The sequence below is a fragment of the Arachis stenosperma genome, chromosome 9 (genome assembly GCF_014773155.1).
Source record: "Arachis stenosperma cultivar V10309 chromosome 9, arast.V10309.gnm1.PFL2, whole genome shotgun sequence".
Classification (NCBI taxonomy): Eukaryota; Viridiplantae; Streptophyta; class Magnoliopsida; order Fabales; family Fabaceae; genus Arachis; species Arachis stenosperma.
The window spans coordinates 27,131,092-27,149,835 of NC_080385.1; the positions used below are offsets into that span (position 1 = coordinate 27,131,092).

The window sequence follows — 18,744 nt, forward strand, 5'->3', positions numbered from 1 at the left end:
AACAAACCCTTTAAAATTGATAATCGAGTATTAAACCTTGGGTCGTCTTCTCAAGGAATTGCAGGGAAGTATGTTCTTATTATTGGTTATGGAGATTGTAAATTTGGGGTTTTGAGAATAGGGAGTAAGTAATTTAAATTGCAATTAAAATAAATAAATAACTGTAAAATAAACTTTTGGCAAGATGAGAGAAATTGGAAGTCCAGACCGAATTATCCTTATCAATGATAATAACAATTGAATCTTAATTTCACTTAGTTAACCTTTGCTTAAAGCAGAGGAAGGTCAAGTGACTAATTAGTTTGATCTTCAAATCCGAGTTAATTCCTAAGAAAAGATTGGGAGTATTGAGGTTCAATTCAATTAGAGGAGATAACAATTATCATTTATGCTGTTGAGTTGGATAACTTCCTGAGTTACTGATTTCTTACCCAAAACCAAAAGGAAGGAAACTAAGTCTACTGGAATAACAATATCTTCAGATGGGAAGCAATAATCATGTAAATAAAAGAAAGCAATAATAACTGAAATACCTCAAATAATATTAATTCAAAGAAAATCATAACATGAAAGGTTCACAAGCCCCAACATAAATCAGATACAAGTAAAAGCATTAGAGTAAACGAAAATAGAAGAGAAATTAAATAGTAAAAGGAATATTGAACCTGGGATTGAGAGTCACTCTTAAAAACCAAGAGAAATCTTAAATCCTAGTTTCTAAAAATCCTAATCTCTAATCCTAATCCTAATCCTAAGAGAGAGGAGAGAACCTCTCTCTCTGAAAACTACATCTAAATTATAAAAAGTGAATTATGAAAAGCCTCCTCATGAATGGATGCATTCCCCCACTTTATAGCCTCTAATCTGTGTTTTCTGGGCTGCAAACTGGGTCAAAAACAGCCCAGAATTCGCTGGTTTCGAATTTTGCCACGCTGGATTTCCGTCATTGTGACGCAGCCGCATGGATCACGCGGTCGCGTCGCCTAGCGTCAGAGCAACTATAGTATATTATATATCAAATCGAAGCCCCGGACGTTAGCTTTTCAATGCAACTAGAACCGCGTCATTTGGACCTCTGTAGCTAAAGTTATAGCCGTTTGAGTGCGAAGAGGTCAGGCTGGATAGCTTAGCAATTTCTCCAACTTATTGTATTCCTTCCACTTTTGCATGCTTCCTTTCCATCCTCTGAGCCATTCCTGCCCTATAATCTCTGAAAACACTTAACACACATATCAAGACATCTAATGGTAATAAGAGAGGATTAATAATAAGCAAATATAAGATCAAAAAAACATGTTTTCAATCAAAGCACATAATTAGGGAGAAAAATGTAAAACATGCAAATAGTATGAATAAGTGGGTAAAGAGTAGATAAAAATCACTCAATTGAGCACAAGATAAACCATGAAATATGTGTTTATCAACCTCCCCACACTTAAACATTAGCATGTCCTCATGCTAAGCTCAAGAGAAACTATAAAGATGAAGAGGAATGATAGAATGTATGAGATGCAACCTATGAATGCAACTAAATGAAAAATGTTTCTACTTACTTGGTTAAAAGCAAATAAATCCCCAAGAATAAATATGAACTGGATTTCACTAATTCAAATCATAAAAATGAAGTACAAATAGACTTGTAGAAGAAAATAGCTCATGAAAGCCGGGAATAAAGAATCGAGTATTGAACCCTCACTTAGTAGTGTATATCACTCTAATCACTCAAGTGTTTTAGGTTCGATTCTCTCAATTCTTTACTAACCTTGCTTTCTAAGGCTTGCTCTTCATCTAACAATCAACATAAATTTAATGCATAAATACACATATCAAGAGGTCTTTTAAGGGTTGTAATGGGGTTAGGGTCAAGGTAGGATTGTATTTGGCCAAGTGGACTAAAATCTGAATCCTTAATTAACTTAAAATTTCCCATCTAACTTAAACAATCCATGTAATCATAATACAACATCTAACCATCCATTAACCATGTTTTCCACATATTCATGCATTCTAATTTCAAGTATAACTCATATACATTGCTTTCACTTACTTTGGGACATTTTGTCCCCTTTCACTTATTTTGCTCTTTTTTTTATATGTATATATATTTTTTTTCTTTTGTTTTTCTCAATGCATATGATTAATTTATTGAATGCATGAACATGTCCTAAACATTTCTTTCATATTTTTAGAAAATTCTAACATACTCAATTCTCAAACCAGATGTTTTCAAACCCACTCTTCCCCACACTTAATTCATAAGCATTCTCACTAATCTAAGCTAACCAAGGATTCAAATTAAGGACATTATTGTTTTTCGCTTAGAGTTAATGATGTGCTAAAGTAAAGAATAAAGGGGTAAAATAGGCTCAACATTGGTTTGCAAGGGATAATGAAAGGTAAGGCCATATGGGTATGTAAGCTCAGTGAAACAAATGCCTCAATCATGTAAGTGCATGCATACATCAAATAATAGAAATATAGAATTAAGCAAGACAGAGATCACACTTTTAGAGAGAAAAACACACACCAAAAATAAAATATTGATTGATAAAATGCAACCAATCAAATAGGCTCAAAATCTCACTGGTTTTGTGTTCGAGCTCTAAACTATGTTCCAAAATAATATTTTTTCAAACAAGTTTTTCAAAAAGTTTTATTCAAATTAGTGAAATACTATAAAAATTTCTTGAAAAAGAAGAATATTACTTTAACCAAGTAGTAAAATATGCACAAAAATAATTAAACATGCAAATGCAACAACTAATCTACAAAGAAAATTTAAACATTGGTGTTGAGACAAGAAAGTACTAACCCATGGAGATTGGTATCGACCTCCCCACACTTAAAGATTGCATCGTCCTCGATGCATGTTGAGAAGTACAGGTGGACGGATATTGTGATTCCTCAGCTGTTGCTCGTTGTAGAAGCTTTCTCCTTACCCGTTCTGATGGCTAGCCTGAAAAAGGGAGAAGAGAAAGGGATTTGAAGTCAAAGGTGAGAAATTTACTAAACTGACTCTGTCTCTGCTTCATACTCATGTTTGCTTATACTATTTTAACTTTTGATAATCCATATATAACTAATTAAATATTATTCTTAGGTGGATATTTCGGTAGCATGATTTTACGTGGCTAAATGTGGCTGATGTTTAACTGACCAATAACATGCTGATATGTGACAAGTGGTGAATCTTACCCATGAGTGCATCATCCCTACATCAAAAGGATCTCTTGGTGTTGAGTGCAGTAAATTTGTGAGGTTTACTGCAGGGACAAAGAGAGAATTTTGACTTAATAGAAAAAAAAAGGTGTGATATGGGCTGACTAAAGTGTGAGTAGAGAAAAATACTTATTTAAAAAAATGGTAAAATGTCTAAAAAATGAGTTGGACAAAAATAAAATTTGATTTTTAGAAATGAATGAAAAATAAAAAGTTAAAAACTAAGGTGGACAGGGCAATGTAAAGGAAAAACAAAAAAGATAAAGAAAGAGACTTTTATTCATTTTAGGATTAAATTAATAGATTCCTTTAATCATAAAATTTAAAAAAACCAAACTGATTCTTTAAGATTTAAATTGAAAAACTTACAAAAAAAAAAAGCATGTTAGTACAAATTTTTTTGATATTAATTATAAGTAAATTTGGATTTAATTACAAAAAACACTAATTCACCTTCCGTTGTAATTTTTTTGAAAATAATAAATGTTTTATATATAAAAAATTTAAATATTTAAAATAAAAAATTAATAAAATAAAAAGCTAATTATCATTAATTTTATAATTTTTATAAAATATATATTTTATTCTTAATTTAAGAATAATTAATTTATTATTTTATTATTTTATTATCAACTTTTTTCCTTTAAAAATATTGATTCATAAGGGAAATAAATCTCATATTACCTGTTTTTTATTGTATTTCACAAACAATAAGCTTTAAATTAATTGGTAAAAAGAGATATGAAAATCAAATCATTTTAATAATATTTTTTAATAATTAAAATGTAACAATGATGTTAGAAACTTATTTTGTAATATATTTTTTTTAATTTTAAAAAGTGCAAATTCTGCAACAATTTATGATTAAATTAAAATTGCAAAACTGATACAGGATTTAATAATAAGAAGTTGCAAAAGTGATACAGTAATATTTTACACCTCTTTGGTTGCACCTTCAAAGAGTTTTAGAGTTTGGAGATATGTGGTCTTGAAGTTGCTGTTCAATTCGGATAGCATTCTTTATGTAAAAAATGATTATTTTCTAAAAATCATATCTTCCAAATTACACATAGAAAAATTTTAAAATTTTAGAGGAATAATTTAGACATTTCAAAGTTTCGTAGAAAAATAATTTCACTCATTTTGAGTGGTTAGGTTGTTCTCAGTTTTATTCACAAATTACTGTTTGAAACTGCATAATTCTACAACACTACAACATGTAACCTTAGATTTTGAGAGGTCAAAAATTGATTCCTAACTTTTCATTCACTCTAACCTTACATTCTAACTTTCTTTCACCTATTGTGACTTATTTAAAATATTAAATCAACCCCAAATACTCAGGATTAATAAATTATCATTTTTGGTTACTTTTACATTTAAGCATGCTCATATAAAATAAAAAATTTATGTATTACTCAACATAGCAATCCAATCACAAATCACTCAAATAATTCACATATATTATCATCAATTTATTGCATCATATATAACAAATAGTCCAACATTATCTCAAGTAATCATTAGTATGTATCATCAATTAATTTAATCATGAATTAATTCAATCATAGAACAACCACTGCAATATTGTACACAACCGTTATCAATTTGCCATATTTCACATCATTGAGGGAATTCATTTTTTGCACCCAAAAGCAGTTGCAACATGAATTGAACTTAATAAAGACCTCTCTCACACGCGTCAAAAACAATGAACCAACTTAAAGGAATCAGAAAAATTGTATTCCAAAAAACAAAAACGTGCTTGCATTACCGCTTGCTACGACTATCCATTTAAGCAAACTCAAATTTAAAAAATTTATAATTACAAAAACTAGAAAATGAATAGAAAATCTCTATAATTTCAATTGAAGAAGCAAAGTATTGATTGAAAAAAATTATTAAATTTAGGAGAAAGGACGAAAATGATAAAAAAAACACACTTTTATATTAATGAAAAAGAGATGTATTTGTGATGGACCTGTGACAGTGATAATAATGTCGCAATAACATTGTAAACAACGACAATAAAATTTCGATGACACGGGTGACAATAAAAATAGAGAAAAGACAGAAAATATATTTTTAAATTTAAAAAAAGTAAAATGAAAAATTTTGGTTTAAAACAAATATGTAAAAAAAATTAACTGTACATCACTTCACTTTTTTCATTACCTCTTAATTTTTTTTAGTGATCCAAACGGAAGAAAATTTAATTTTTCACCCATTTTTTTTTCCGATTTTTTTTCCCCATATTCCCTTGAACCATAGTTTTCATCCTTTTGTTTGGTATTCCTTTGCTAGCAAAGGAAGTTTGAAACCAATTTCAAAATACACAGACCCACATTGTCCGTACGTCAGAAAAAACTAAAGACAGACCCACACTGAACCCTATCAGCTACTGAAACAGTGAAACCTACGTTCTCCATCGCCCAGGTACTCTCGGTCGGCCATACGGTACTGTAGCCGCCGGACTAGCCTAACCTTTTCCTCCCACTTCAATTCTCCCATTGGCGTCGCTCAGGTTAATGTAAGCCATGCTGACCGCCTTTTTTTGCCGGCGAACCTCAACTCCGTCGCGGACTCGCGTTCCTCTTGTCGGAGTCGCGGTCGTTTGATCTCTCCTCGCCGTGTTTCTCTCTTAGCAATCTCTCGCCGTGTTTGACCCAATCAACTCCTCTGGTCTACTCTCTTCAAAAGTGCCACGTGTTCCTTGGCCACCTTAGCCATTGTTTTGGTCTGGCCACCACATACGTCACCTTATTCTTATATTCGTTATATTTCAAAGGTGGATTAACAGGCACATCAATGGCCGCAGCTCTCATGTCTCCGACTCCTTTCTTTCGCCGCTTCCTCACTCAACGCTCCAAACCAACCATTTCCTGCTGCTCCCATTCCTTCAAGGTTAGTTGTCACTCCATCAAACAAATTTCAGGGATAAACAAAATTGTTTTCCTTAGGTGTGACCTTGTGTGTGTGTGTGTGCAGTTTAAAAGGCAGTACACGAGCGTGATGATAGTGCCTACAGGGATTGGAGCTGCTATTGGTGGTTACGCTGGAGATGCGTTGCCCGTTGCTCGTGCTCTCTCCACCGTCGTTGATTGTCTTATCACTCATCCAAATGTATGTGTATATGTATTAATGCTGCTGCTACTTTCTTATCACTCATCGCTGCTCCTTTTTAACTCTGAGGCTGTATTTGGATTCTGTCTCTAAGACATTGAGAAATGTTAGGGACAACGCATTTTATCATTGTTACCTAGCACTTTTAGCCAACACTTTATTTTTATATTATTAGAATTTAGGGTCTATTGTTTAGGGTTTATAATTTAGTACTTAGGGTATAGAATGTTGGCCAAAATGTGATAAATTTTGTTGGTCATGTAGCATTGCTCTAGGACAAATATTTTCGAGCTGCGGATTAGAGACATTTGGGTGAGGAAACTTAGTAGGCACGTTAGTAGGACTTTTGGCCATTCTTTCTTCAATCTCTGGCTGTACATGGACTCTTGGCATTCAAATGCACTTGTTTTTCTTTTAAATTTTGTTTTTTAGTTAGTATAATAGTTCATAATCCTTTTGCACACATCCTTTATATCTCTGATTGGCGCATAAATAACTGATCATTAATATATACTATGAAGTATGAATTGATTAATTATCGGTATTTTTAAGTTCTATAAAAGGTTGTTGTTTCTAGTTTTTCTTCAATATGTGATCATTTGCTATTTATTAATTATTTATTTTAAAGCTGATCTCATTACAAGTTTTTTGTAAATTCTGATATATGAACAACAAAATGGTCTTTAGATAAAAGAAGAGAAGGTGCTAGAGTGAAATACAAGGAGACTTGGAGGGAAAGGTGTGTAGTTAGTAGTAGAATTACAGGGAGGCGAGGCTGGCAGGAATCTTGAACTTCCTGCCATATTTGTACCTTTGTAGATCACCACATTGTTTTGGGATCTACAAAGAAATACATGTATATCTATTATACCTTTCGCTACTTAACTCAATCTATCATATATTGTTAAGAATTTTCAATACATTTTTCTAAGAAAGATCTTATCATTAAAAAGGCAAAACAGTGAAGTACTGATATTGCTTGTTTGTGTTAACATATTGAACCGGCATGGATGATATAAATCCTATATTGTTTTTATGTAATTTAAGCATGAATATCACAAAATGGGATGGTTGCATGTTACTATGCTGTTCAGTTATATGATAAATGATTATCATGAAGAAATGGGCAGTTGATTTTCTTGGTTGTTTGATTTTTTAAATTCTGCAGGTTCTTAATGCAGCAATGCTATACTGGCCCATGCCAAATACATTATACGTTGAAGGTTATGCGCTTGACCGCTTTGCAGAAGGGTTGTGGGCTTTACAACCTGTTCACCAAAATAGAGTATGGCTCTAATGAGAAGTATCTAGCGAAAGGAGTGGTCTTATAGGAGAGTGAAAGCATGAAATTTGGACCCTCGCACGCTGCACGAATGGTCAAGATCAGAAGATAAAGTTATGTGACTTTCTTAAGTGGTCTTGTGATCTTCTAGTACCCTTCCCATCTGTGCATGGATATACGGCCCAAATTTGCACCTTTAACTCTCCTACCACTCCTCTCAATTAATACATCCTCATGGCTATCATGACGAGTGTATCTCATGTAATGTTGCAAACTTTAATGGTTCTCTCATCATCAGCCTATTTTTTTTTCCTTTGTTTATTTATTTTGGGTGTTAAATAGGTGGGAATAGTTCTCGATGCTGGAATAGAGGAGGACCTTCGACTTCGCCATTTACAAGTAGCTGATGCTGCTAGGGCATCACTTGGATTACCCATCATAGAATATATTGTCACTGACACACCCCTTGAGGTATTCAATATCATACATTTTCCTATAAAATGTAAACCACCATGCTTTTTCAGACAATTTTCTCTGTGCAACAGACAGACCTTTATCTACAGTAACTGACTGCAGAACTCATGATTCGATTCTTTAATAGAATTGCAATGATTCATTTGATAATTAGAAATTTGATGTCACTGAAGTTATATAAAGCTCATGATGTCCCACACATATACTCCATTTGTCAAATTTGCCTTTGCCATAATCACTTGTGTTGCATTATAATTGGTGAAATTTTCTTCTTTTATCCTACATATTGATAAAGTATGTTATGAAAATTGCAAATTGAAGTTAAGTTGTTAAGTGTAAACATTTCATAAAAGTCATATTGTGCACTAGAAAGATTCTAAAGAAAAAAAAAATATTATAGTTGGACCTAACAATGGTAGGTCATGGTAATATATTTTTCAAATAAATGTCTTCTCTGCTGTTTATCTCTCTATTACTCTCTATTTTCAAGATAATATTCTTATAGTTGTATTTATTTTGTTCTCACCTCATGGAATTTGTTGTTTTGAAGTTGGATTAAAAGAATTCTTCATGCATGTCTATAGCATCTAAGATTATGATCTTGCAACAATTTAAAATGCATAACCAAAGTCAGCTTTATAGTTGTCTTCCTATGAGATTCTAGTACTTGATTCGGTAAATTATACAGGTGGAGAAGTGGATTGATCCAGAAACTGGAAAATCAACAGGGAGGATTAGGCACCCTGATTCTTTGATTAGAGCTGTACGGAATTTAGTGAATAGGTCAAAAGTGAATGCCATTGCTGTTGTTGGGCGTTTTCCAGATGATGATACTGATGATGTAGATGACTATCGGCTGGGAATGGTACGGTGCTAATGATTACTGAAATGAAATAACACTTCACTAGATATCGAAGAATATAATTTGATTAAAAGAAAATCATAGGATATCTCACTCTTTAACTTTCTAGGGCCATTGTTCTAAGTTCTCCATTTTTATCATTGTCATCGGTTCTTTGCTATTTGCATTTGATTGATTTTTATGCTAAAAGATTTTCAATCGTCTTTAGATGATCTGAAATTTTTTCTTTAATACCTTTGCTGCTGGAGTATGTTAAGTGTTCCAGGAACGATTCTTATCCCATTCATTCCTTGCTTACTTACATTTGCTTCCTCCACCTGAACTTCTCAGGGAGTAGATCTTTTGGCAGGAGTTGAGGCAGTTATAAGCCATCTAGTGGTAAAGGAGTTCAAAATTCCCTGTGCTCATGCTCCTGCTATGTCTCCACTTACCATGAGTTTGTCTCTTAGTCCAAAATCAGCAGCAGAGGAGGTTGGTAAACTCTGGATAGCAAACAACTTTATTTTTGGTGGTTCAATGACATTAGAATTTGGTAACTGATTGCAAGTATGCAACCATCTACCTTTGCTGGTCCAAGTGGAGTTTATCAAATTTGAATTTTGCTTAACGTAGCTTCATTTTCTTTTTCAATATTAATTTAATAAGCATCAGGTAGAAGAAGTAAACAAAAAAATAAAAAAAAATAAAAGTGATCCTGGTAAAAACTGGTTTGGTCTAAATGCCATATTTTCTTTTTTCTTATGCATTCCGTGGATATTGGGTCATGATAACAACTTCCATAAAAATATGTATGCATATTTTGTCAAAATCAATATATCCTATGAATATGGTGATCTAGGGACTTTCCACTAAAGTTAGCTGTTATTCTACTGCAGCATGTAACCTATTTCCTGCATGGGAATTCAAAAGGATGAGACTAGCATATTGACTTTTGTATTTACACCTGTATTCTTCTTTATTGAAATATCCACCATATCATTCATGTGCACATTCTGGATTGTGATGAAAATGCTACAGTGTTTCAGAAGGTAGGATCTTAGAAACATCTCAGTTAGCCACTGTGTTCATTGATGCCATGTTTGCAGGTTTGTACAATTTGGAAAAATTTTCTAGCAATTTATGATCAATATATTTCCACCCGTTTCATTGATTCATGCTGATTTTTGCATACCTTAGCAAATAGATATTGTTGTAATTAACTAATTAAGTATTAGTGTCTTAAGTTAGTTGCATAGACCATTAGCATCTAAATTAGATCCAAACACGTCTTATGTTGTTGACATCTATATGTTGTGTTCACTAAACTATTTCCCTTACCTGGTTAGGAGAATATGATTTTTAGTTTAGTATTGAAAATTTCATTTCCTTTTGTTAAGGTCTAATTTGTTTGGAGCAAAATTGAGAGGAGCATTTTAAGTGTTTGCTCTTATAATTGAAATTATTTAGATACAACCTGTATGGATTGACTATGGAAATTGTTGAGTGGATACAATTGCAAAATTTTATTTATATAGTTGGCGCGAACTTGGTTTATTAATGTGTTATTGCAGTAAAAATTATTTCTCGTTTCTTTGCATTTTGGTTGGGTAGATAACTTGTCCATGTCTAATAGATTGGCTACACCTTCTTGCCATGTGTACTTGCTGGCTTAAGTAATGCTCCTCAATACTTGGTTAACTCCTCTGAATCTACGGAGAGGAATTTCATATCTGTGAGCGATGTCGATTCTGTGATCCTTCCCAGAGATGCTTGTGGAGGTGATGGAACTCTTGCTTTTGCAAGAAGTGAAAAAAATAAGGTATAATTTCAAACATATAAGCATTTGGTTTTCGGAAAAAAGCAATGAATTTTATTTACAAGAAACAACGATTATTGCCTTATAACTTTTTTATCTTTCTTTTGCTCAAAGTTGTCTAACCAGCAATTTCTGTTACAATGTTGTTTCGACATGACGGTATATTTTTTCTTGCAGCCTCTGATGATTTCAGTGGAAGAAAATGATACTGTTCTCAATGATACTGCAGATAAACTTGGTTTTGAAACGGTACAGTTTTTTCTTTTGTTTTGAGCATCTAATACTTTATCCACTTGAATTAATATTCTCAAGAAATGAATTTGCTAAAATATTTGCAATCTTTTTGAGTTAAAAAAAATGGTGGAAATGCTAGACAAATGATATATATGGATAAACTAGTAAATAATATAATACTACCTCATGTTCATAATATCAGTTACTTTGGTTATTTGCATGCTAATTAGAAATCCAAAATCAATAATACAATACCTTTATTAATGTACTTACTACTTAACAATAGTGCTCAATGAACATTACATTAAATTGTGAGGATTACGAATATTAAACCAAAAAGAATTCTTTAAAGTGATAAATATTGTGGTCAGGTCATGAAGATGTGTTTGGTTTGTATTTTCATTTTTCTTTCATCCCCTTTTTCAAAATTCGGAAAAACAGGGAAGAATAAAAATGGAAACAAAAAATGTTTTCTCAAACCAAGTTGTCTTTTCCTTTTAGAGGCGATGCTTATACCTTGTGCAATGAAATGAAACTGTGTTTGTTAATGAAATTGTTGTTTCTTCCTTCAGCTGCAAGTCTCAAATTATTGGGAGGCCATTGGAGTTGTTGCTTCTCACAAGGCAGGGATCAATCCCTTCTCGCTTAGACGAAACAAAATTCCCAACATTGGGTGTGCTTCTATGCATCTCAATGGTCACTCCATTTCAAGAGAAAGAGCTATCTCTTAAGTTTTTTTTTTTTTCTACTATGTAAATCACGAGCAAAGTCTAAAAATTTATGTTATGTTGGTCTTATTTTAAATTTATTTATCATGCTCTGCCAAAAAAAAAATAATTTTATAAGTTTTTTTTAAAATGAATTTTAACATACACACGAACAATCAAAACGTTATGTCATGACTGAGTTAGCTAAAAATGTTATATTGTCAATGTCTAGTGTTAAAAGATACATATTTGCATAAATGTTCTTACATAGAGTCTCTTTCAAGAGTCACCATTGCACCAAGTCACCAACCTTCAAGGAAGTTAGAAATACTTGATTTGATGCATTGTGAACGTTTGTGGCCCAATGAAGACTGTTCTGTGCCATGGTGCTGAAGTTTGATTTTTTAAGCAAGTGTTGAAATGAGTTAGCTAGTCGGAAAATCCAATGCGTGGAGGTGTTGCTGCTGGAAGAGGAAACAGCAACTGAGGCGAAGCAGGGGTTGCAGTAAGTTGTCGGATGGAGAAGGTGTAATTATGTTGCAGAATGGCACAAATAGTATGTAGTAGTTTTTAATTTTGGTTACAGTTGGGTTGGTCCTTTTGTTGGGGTTGCGCTTTTTTGGTATAAAGATGGGCTCTGATGGATAGAAGCCTTTTTAAGGTGGTAGAGGAGCAGGAGCAAGTGGAGCAGACGAGTATTCGACAATGAATGACGACCTCGCGGGACACCTTCATAAATGCAAATTTATTTCCTTTTTCGACATTTTACCTTCTATTCACAATTCAAAATAATTATATCTCATCTCTTATTATATGTTCTCACATTATTAACTTTATTTTTCATTAAAAAGATAGCAAAAATGCTCTTTTTTTAATATAAAAAACACAATAAATATACACAATTCTTGCTTTATCATAACATTACTACGATTCATACTATCAAATGTTTTTCATGGTATTAATGCAATGAAATTTCTTTTCTTCTAAATATTCATGACAAGGTAGTCTATACCTTACCATTAGTTATTTGTCTCTTATTTGTTTTCTTAACACTTAATGGCATATCAAAATCTACCATGCACATTTCAAACATTAAATACATTACACGTCTCATTTTCAGCCGCTATTTGTACATTCAAAATTTTCAAACCATTTTTTTTTTTTGGTTCTCAACCTTCTTTTTGATAGGATCCACAAAAATCCAACAAGTGAAATCTTCATAAAATTAGTTCAATAAACCTAAAATCCACTTTTATGGCCAAAAGAACCCATTGCAACAAAAAAGTCCAACCCAACCACCTAATCACCATTAACAGATTAGTCTTATTAGTGCAGCTATAATGAGTGCATTTATTAATGTTTGTAAAGACTTATATTTTAATTTTTAAGACATTATTTTAATTTTATTCATATACTTTTTTTAGTTATGATTAGGTTAATCGGATGAATTAGTGACTCATCAATTAAATCAGTGATCCAGTGACCTAGTCATATGACCGAATTGATTATTAGTTAGGCTCTAATAAGTATGGTACAAACTACAAGAAGTCAACTTCCTGTCTATGCGTGGAGCACCAACCATTTCCTCCATCGAGTAATTCCACCTCATTATAGCACATGCTGAATATTTAAGCCTTCAGCACACTAGCATTGACCCTTTAACATTCATTGATCACGTTTCCAGAAAATTGTGGTTTATACTTTGAAGATCAAAGAGCAAGTTGTGTGTATTGAGAAACGAGGAAAAGGTTAAAATGCATTCCTACCGACAATGACAATGAATATTTGGGTCTATTTGATGGTTATTGCAAAGTATGAAATCCAACGTGAAAGAACTTCACCAAAGACTCTTGATTGAATGGTTTTGAAGGAAATCTCATGTCCTGAGCTTGTTCAAACGGTGATGTTAAAGGTTTTAATGAACTAAAGAAAAAAGTTGAAGAATAAGCATTGACAGAAAAATGGAATCTTCTCATTTCTAAAAAATTAGAGTGAAAAACTGAACTGTTAATTAGGTGCTCACATTGGTGGAGCTTTTCATAGGCAATGGGGGTCATGGCCCCAAATAATTTTTAAAAGAATGAGTAATTCCATTATATAGATAATGATTAGCTCATTTGGTTGAAAGCTTTTATTGAAAACTAAGTTACAAGTTCATTCTATTTATCTTTTCGGCCATAGATTCATTCACATTTTTTGGTTTTTCTTCTCCTGAGTGCTCGTTTCGATCTAAAGACTTTATGGTTCAATTTTATTTGGCACACATCTTTTTTTCTTCTTCTGAATGCCAGTTTCAAAATAGGAGTTTTACGACTAATTAGTTGAGGAAATACTAATAGTCATTTATAACTTTTAAACTAATTGAGAAATCAGCTTTGTACAGAACAACAATTAGTCATTTACTTAATAGTCTTTTAGTTTAAACTTAGTATGTTCGACTAATAGACTTCTTTTAATTGTCTAATTTTTTTTATCAATTTAATTTAATATTATTTTATGTTTTATTTTTTAAAAATTTTTTTTTACGCAAAAATTAAGATATTCAATCATTATTGATACTATTATATCCAACGTGTCAATCTTTCAAGTTTTAAGCAATTATAATTTTTTTTATTATTTTTAAAAAGTTGAATAACTTTTTATTTATTTAATTTAATATTATTTTATATTTTCTTAGTTCTTTAATTAAATTTTTTGTTGCTAGTAAAAAACATTAAAATATTTAATAAGTATATATTGTAATTTTTAATATATATCATTCGGGCTCTATATATATTTTTTTAAATTATTGTTGGCTCCCCAAAAATTTACTTCAAGCACTGCCACTGAGTGGTCATACCTTATATGCTCCTGCCACAATTAATTACAGCCACATTAAATAATTAATAAACTAAACTAATTTTTATTTTGATTGGTATACGCTTAAGTGACTAACTATACTTAAGCCTACATCTACTGCTAATTGAAAATTATTTAGGTGACAGGTTTACTTGAGAGAATGAAAAAATATTTCTTGAACTCTATTTTTTTCAACTTCTTGATGTCTTTGGACTATTGTTGGTGGTTAGTTGATAATCCAAAAGAGCTGTATTGCTATGCTCAATTATTGCATATTTTCAAACACTTTGTATGTTTGATTTGGTTATAATGGAACATTTTATCATCCTGTGATTTTTTTACCTCTCATAGTGAGGAATATTTTTCGACGTGAAATTTTGGTATTGATTTTCAGTTTTCCATCACATTTGTTGCTGTTGTTTTCATTGATATATTGTGCAGAGTTCTAATATTGTGCATAGGGTGTTTGCGTGCCATTCTATTTGAAATAAAGGACATATAAGTGCAACATCTTAATTAATCACTATTGCGGGTGGTAAATAAGTCATAATAATAATAATAATAATAATAATAATAATAATAATAATAATAATTTAAAAAAACGGACAAGGCTGACCTCAATCAAATACACCATCAAGAATCTGAAAGTTGCAGCTCAGTCTCCAGGACAGGGCTAAAAAAATGCCAACTAGAATCATGAAATGCATTATAATAATCATCTGAAACTGTTTTGATTCTAAACTCTGTTGTGAACCTACGAACAGACAAAATATGCTCCATTGAGTTAACACGTGAATTCTTACACAATGAAGCATGCTCCTTGTATGTTTCAAAGCTGTTACCAAACAATACCATGTTTCTTAATAGATTCAGTTTCCAATTCGCCTGCAACAGGTTATTATATAACTCTGCCTCACAATGAGGCATGAAGAACATAGTCGGTTTTTGTGCCTCTCGCCTCCCATGCTCATTTACTGACATGACAGAACAACCGAGGGATTCTATAACCCGAGACTCAGATAGAGATAGAACAGGATCATACACCTCTATGTTTCCGATCCAACTGAAATCTCTTCTCATCAATATTGCAAGGCTAAGTTGCAATCGAGGGGGCTCGTACGATTCGATGCTGCCAATACCATAAACGACCATTTCCATCTTTGTCTCTGAGCCTAACACCCTATGGACATAATCAGAAAGTGATGTTTGGATTTGACATCTCATAGTACTATAGAACTCGGAGCTCCCAACCCTATTTATACATCTTTCCATCTTCTGCATCATTGATGTTTCTCGGCTTGGATCAGTCTGAGAATCCGTTGGAGCCCATGGTTCTTGTTTTTCTTCTGAAACTCCAACTTTGGTAGCTTTACTTCTTTGTCTGCCACGACGGGGTAAAACAATTGTCCATCCTCCATCAGAAGTACAATTGTGAATTGTTGGAGGTTTTGCCGAAGCTTCCATTGGAATTCAAGAAATCTCTTTACTTGTTCGGATATACTGCTTCAACCTCGAAATGCAATACCAAATTCTGGATAAGAACATAGAATATTAGCTCATGGCTTCACATGATATGAAATGAACAAAATGTTATGGATTACATTAGCGAGTCCGTTAGTTAAATGATTGATCAGTTAGTCAACAGCTGGAGTTAGTTAGAAACCAGTTAAGTTAGTTATTTTCTGTTATCCACCCAGCTGTCATATTCATTTCGTAACGAATCATTTCATTCAATCCATCTCTAGTTTCATATGGTGTCAGAAGTAAATTCTACGATTTCTCTCTCTAATTATTAAATGCATATTACACTATACAGTATACACTAGTCAACATGAAGATCAAATATCATATAAATAAATTTTAAATGTTAAGCACTCATGAAATTGCAAAATCAGCAGCAGTAATAAGTTAGTAATAGTTATACATGTGTTGTCAAAAAATCAAAATGATATAAGCAAACATGATTACATTCACATGAAACAAGAGGGAGAGGCAATGCAGTGAATTTCTCACCCTGCAGAAGAACCAGAAGCATAAGGTAGCAAACTGGCGACAAGGAGGCGGAGCAGACCGGCGGCAGAAGAGAAGAGCAGCGACTTAGCTTTCACTACTGCAACATACAAAGCAGAGGCAAACTTTCCAGCCACCAAACATAACCATTCGGACCTATAGATGCAATCAAGAAATAATAAGATAAAAAATTCTGATCCCATGAAAACAAGCACAATGGCTCAAGGACGAAACAAATTTTTTTAGAACAATTCAATGACCTAAATGAAATAATAAATCAACAATTCATTGAATTTAAATGATAAACATAACAACTACTTAAGTGAAAATTCATTGAATTTAGATTCATATTCAATCAATTATAAGTTCATATTTTCTTCTTCTATCAATCACAATCTAAGCACAATTTCTTCTACATCAGCCTGAAATGTATTAAAAAATTATGATTTACGGCACAAACAATATGTCCAATTTAAATGATGCATTACAGTGTCACATTACATGTTTTTTGTGCATAAAGTTTTATTGTGACCATCTTAGAGTCAGAATTATTGTTCACATTACAAGACACTATTATATTATTCTGATTTGAAGCTTTGTTGTTGTCAACTACCCCGCATTCTACAAACGGATGCAATTGCAAGATACTATGGACTAGAGAAAGGGCAAGTAGTTAAGATAACTTACAGTGGTAATATCACTCAGATCCATGTCACCTATCGATGCTTATTTCTTGTATGCTGCTGGTAGAATTCGTAGAAATGCTTAAGAACTAGTTCGTATATGATTGTATAATTATAAACTTATGTAGTAACTTGCATGCGGTTGTGTGAATTTCACTCGAGCAGATGAACAAATCGGCATTGAACAGTTTCTTTGTATGACTAGTTTGGAAATCACAATTAAATCACAAAACAGTAAAACACAACACAGCAAAACCAGCAGCACATCACTAATCATAATCAATAATCAAAAGACATTCAATAATCAATTATCACAAGACCTTCGATAATCAATAATCAGTAAAATAATCATTTAATAAAAAATAAAAAACACACAAAACAGCAACACAGCAGAACCAGAGCTCATTCAATAAAAAATCACAACACACAAAAGCAGCAACACAGCAGAACCAGAGCTTATCGGTAATCAAATAATCGTTCAATAAAAAATTAAAACAAAAACATTCAAATAATCAGTAATCAAATAATCATTAAACACGGCATAAATAAAAAACGCAGACGACGGTGGTAGGTTGGAAGAACCTGCGGCTGAGCAAACGAAGAGCAGACTCAAAGACGCCGAGCTCGAGGAAGAAGCTGCAATCGGTGGGTTGTGGACTTCGAGCACCACGACCAGACAAAGACGGTGATGCCTGAGCGCGCGACGGACGTCGGCAGGAGCACAACGGACAGCGGCAGGAGCGCGACGGAGCAGATGAAGACCAGGGACTGACGCGCCGAGCTCGAGGAAGAAGCTGCGATTCTTGAAGGAGGAAGAAACACGAACGACCATACGACGATGGTAGTGCCTGAGCGCGACGGACGGCGGCAGTCCCTGAGGTGGTGGAGAAGCTAGGGCTTCATGTTTCAACTTCCTTTTTGATTGATTTGGGGAGAAGCTGTTCGGTGTTTAGAGTGAAGACTAAACGGAAGGGAAAGGAAGGTCACGCGTGCGTGAACCAAAAAATCTAGTTTTTTTTTTTTTTTAGCAATGCTACGGTAGTAACTTTTGTGATTGGTAGCCATCAAATAGCCATTAATGATGATTTAATGGTGTGAGATTGGTGTGAGATTTCATCTAATGTCTCACATTTCTCTGCTGGTTACATGCTGGCCAAAATTCAATAAAATTGCTGGCTCCTTAAACTTTTCCTTTCTTTTTTGGTAAAGTTCAAAATGATTTAGTTTTATTCAAACGGGCCAGTTTTAATTTTAGTCCGACCAATCAGTTCTCGACTGGTTTAATAGTTTCTTAGCGATTTTTTAATTAGTAGTGGTTTGACATGATTAACTCAATCATTAATGCTGGCAGTTCACGGTTTGACAAATCGATTCGGTCTAATTTTCAAAACCATGAATTACATGCATGGCGGGCTGCGGTGAGAAGTAGCAAAGAGGGACACAGTAAGTATGCTAGGGGCAAAAGAAATTTCCGGTAGAGTGGTAAAATGCGTTGAAATTGAAAATAACACCAATAG

At 33.0% G+C, this 18,744-nt stretch overlaps 2 protein-coding genes across 6 annotated transcripts; one reads left to right on the forward strand and one right to left on the reverse strand.

The window, feature by feature from the left end:
- The first annotated feature begins 5,533 nt into the window (after positions 1-5,533).
- LOC130947975 (uncharacterized) lies at positions 5,534-11,857 on the forward strand. The gene is made up of 9 exons (XM_057876690.1): positions 5,534-6,123; positions 6,208-6,342; positions 7,511-7,627; positions 7,967-8,095; positions 8,787-8,963; positions 9,291-9,431; positions 10,573-10,758; positions 10,933-11,004; positions 11,562-11,857. The coding sequence occupies exons 1-9, from the start codon at positions 6,028-6,030 to the stop codon at positions 11,718-11,720; spliced, it is 1,212 nt and encodes a 403-aa protein (XP_057732673.1). The 5' UTR covers positions 5,534-6,027; the 3' UTR covers positions 11,721-11,857.
- Positions 11,858-15,067: 3,210 nt separating this feature from the next.
- LOC130951523 (protein SENSITIVITY TO RED LIGHT REDUCED 1) lies at positions 15,068-18,181 on the reverse strand. Of its 5 annotated transcripts, none has more exons than XM_057880195.1 (4): positions 17,810-18,181; positions 17,232-17,284; positions 16,548-16,700; positions 15,068-16,065 (listed from the first exon to the last, which is right to left on the reverse strand). In XM_057880195.1, exon 4 carries the CDS (start codon positions 15,996-15,998, stop codon positions 15,168-15,170), a length of 831 nt encoding a protein of 276 aa, XP_057736178.1. In that variant the 5' UTR covers positions 15,999-16,065; positions 16,548-16,700; positions 17,232-17,284; positions 17,810-18,181; the 3' UTR covers positions 15,068-15,167. The 5 variants fall into 5 exon arrangements, with proteins under 5 accessions (XP_057736178.1, XP_057736177.1, XP_057736180.1 ...); XM_057880194.1 differs by having other exon boundaries at positions 17,232-17,287; XM_057880197.1 differs by lacking the exon at positions 17,232-17,284 and having other exon boundaries at positions 15,068-16,034.
- Between the last annotated feature and the right edge of the window lie 563 nt (positions 18,182-18,744).

Excerpts from the sequence above, each read along its gene's own strand:
- LOC130947975 (XM_057876690.1), top strand. The coding sequence starts at position 6,028 with ATGGCCGCAGCTCTCATGTCTCCGACTCCTTTCTTTCGCCGCTTCCTC. Across the intron at positions 6,343-7,510 it reads GTCTTATCACTCATCCAAAT|GTTCTTAATGCAGCAATGCT; the intron begins GTATGTGTATAT and ends TAAATTCTGCAG. Across the intron at positions 7,628-7,966 it reads AACCTGTTCACCAAAATAGA|GTGGGAATAGTTCTCGATGC; the intron begins GTATGGCTCTAA and ends GGTGTTAAATAG.
- LOC130951523 (XM_057880197.1), bottom strand. The coding sequence starts at position 15,998 with ATGGAAGCTTCGGCAAAACCTCCAACAATTCACAATTGTACTTCTGAT.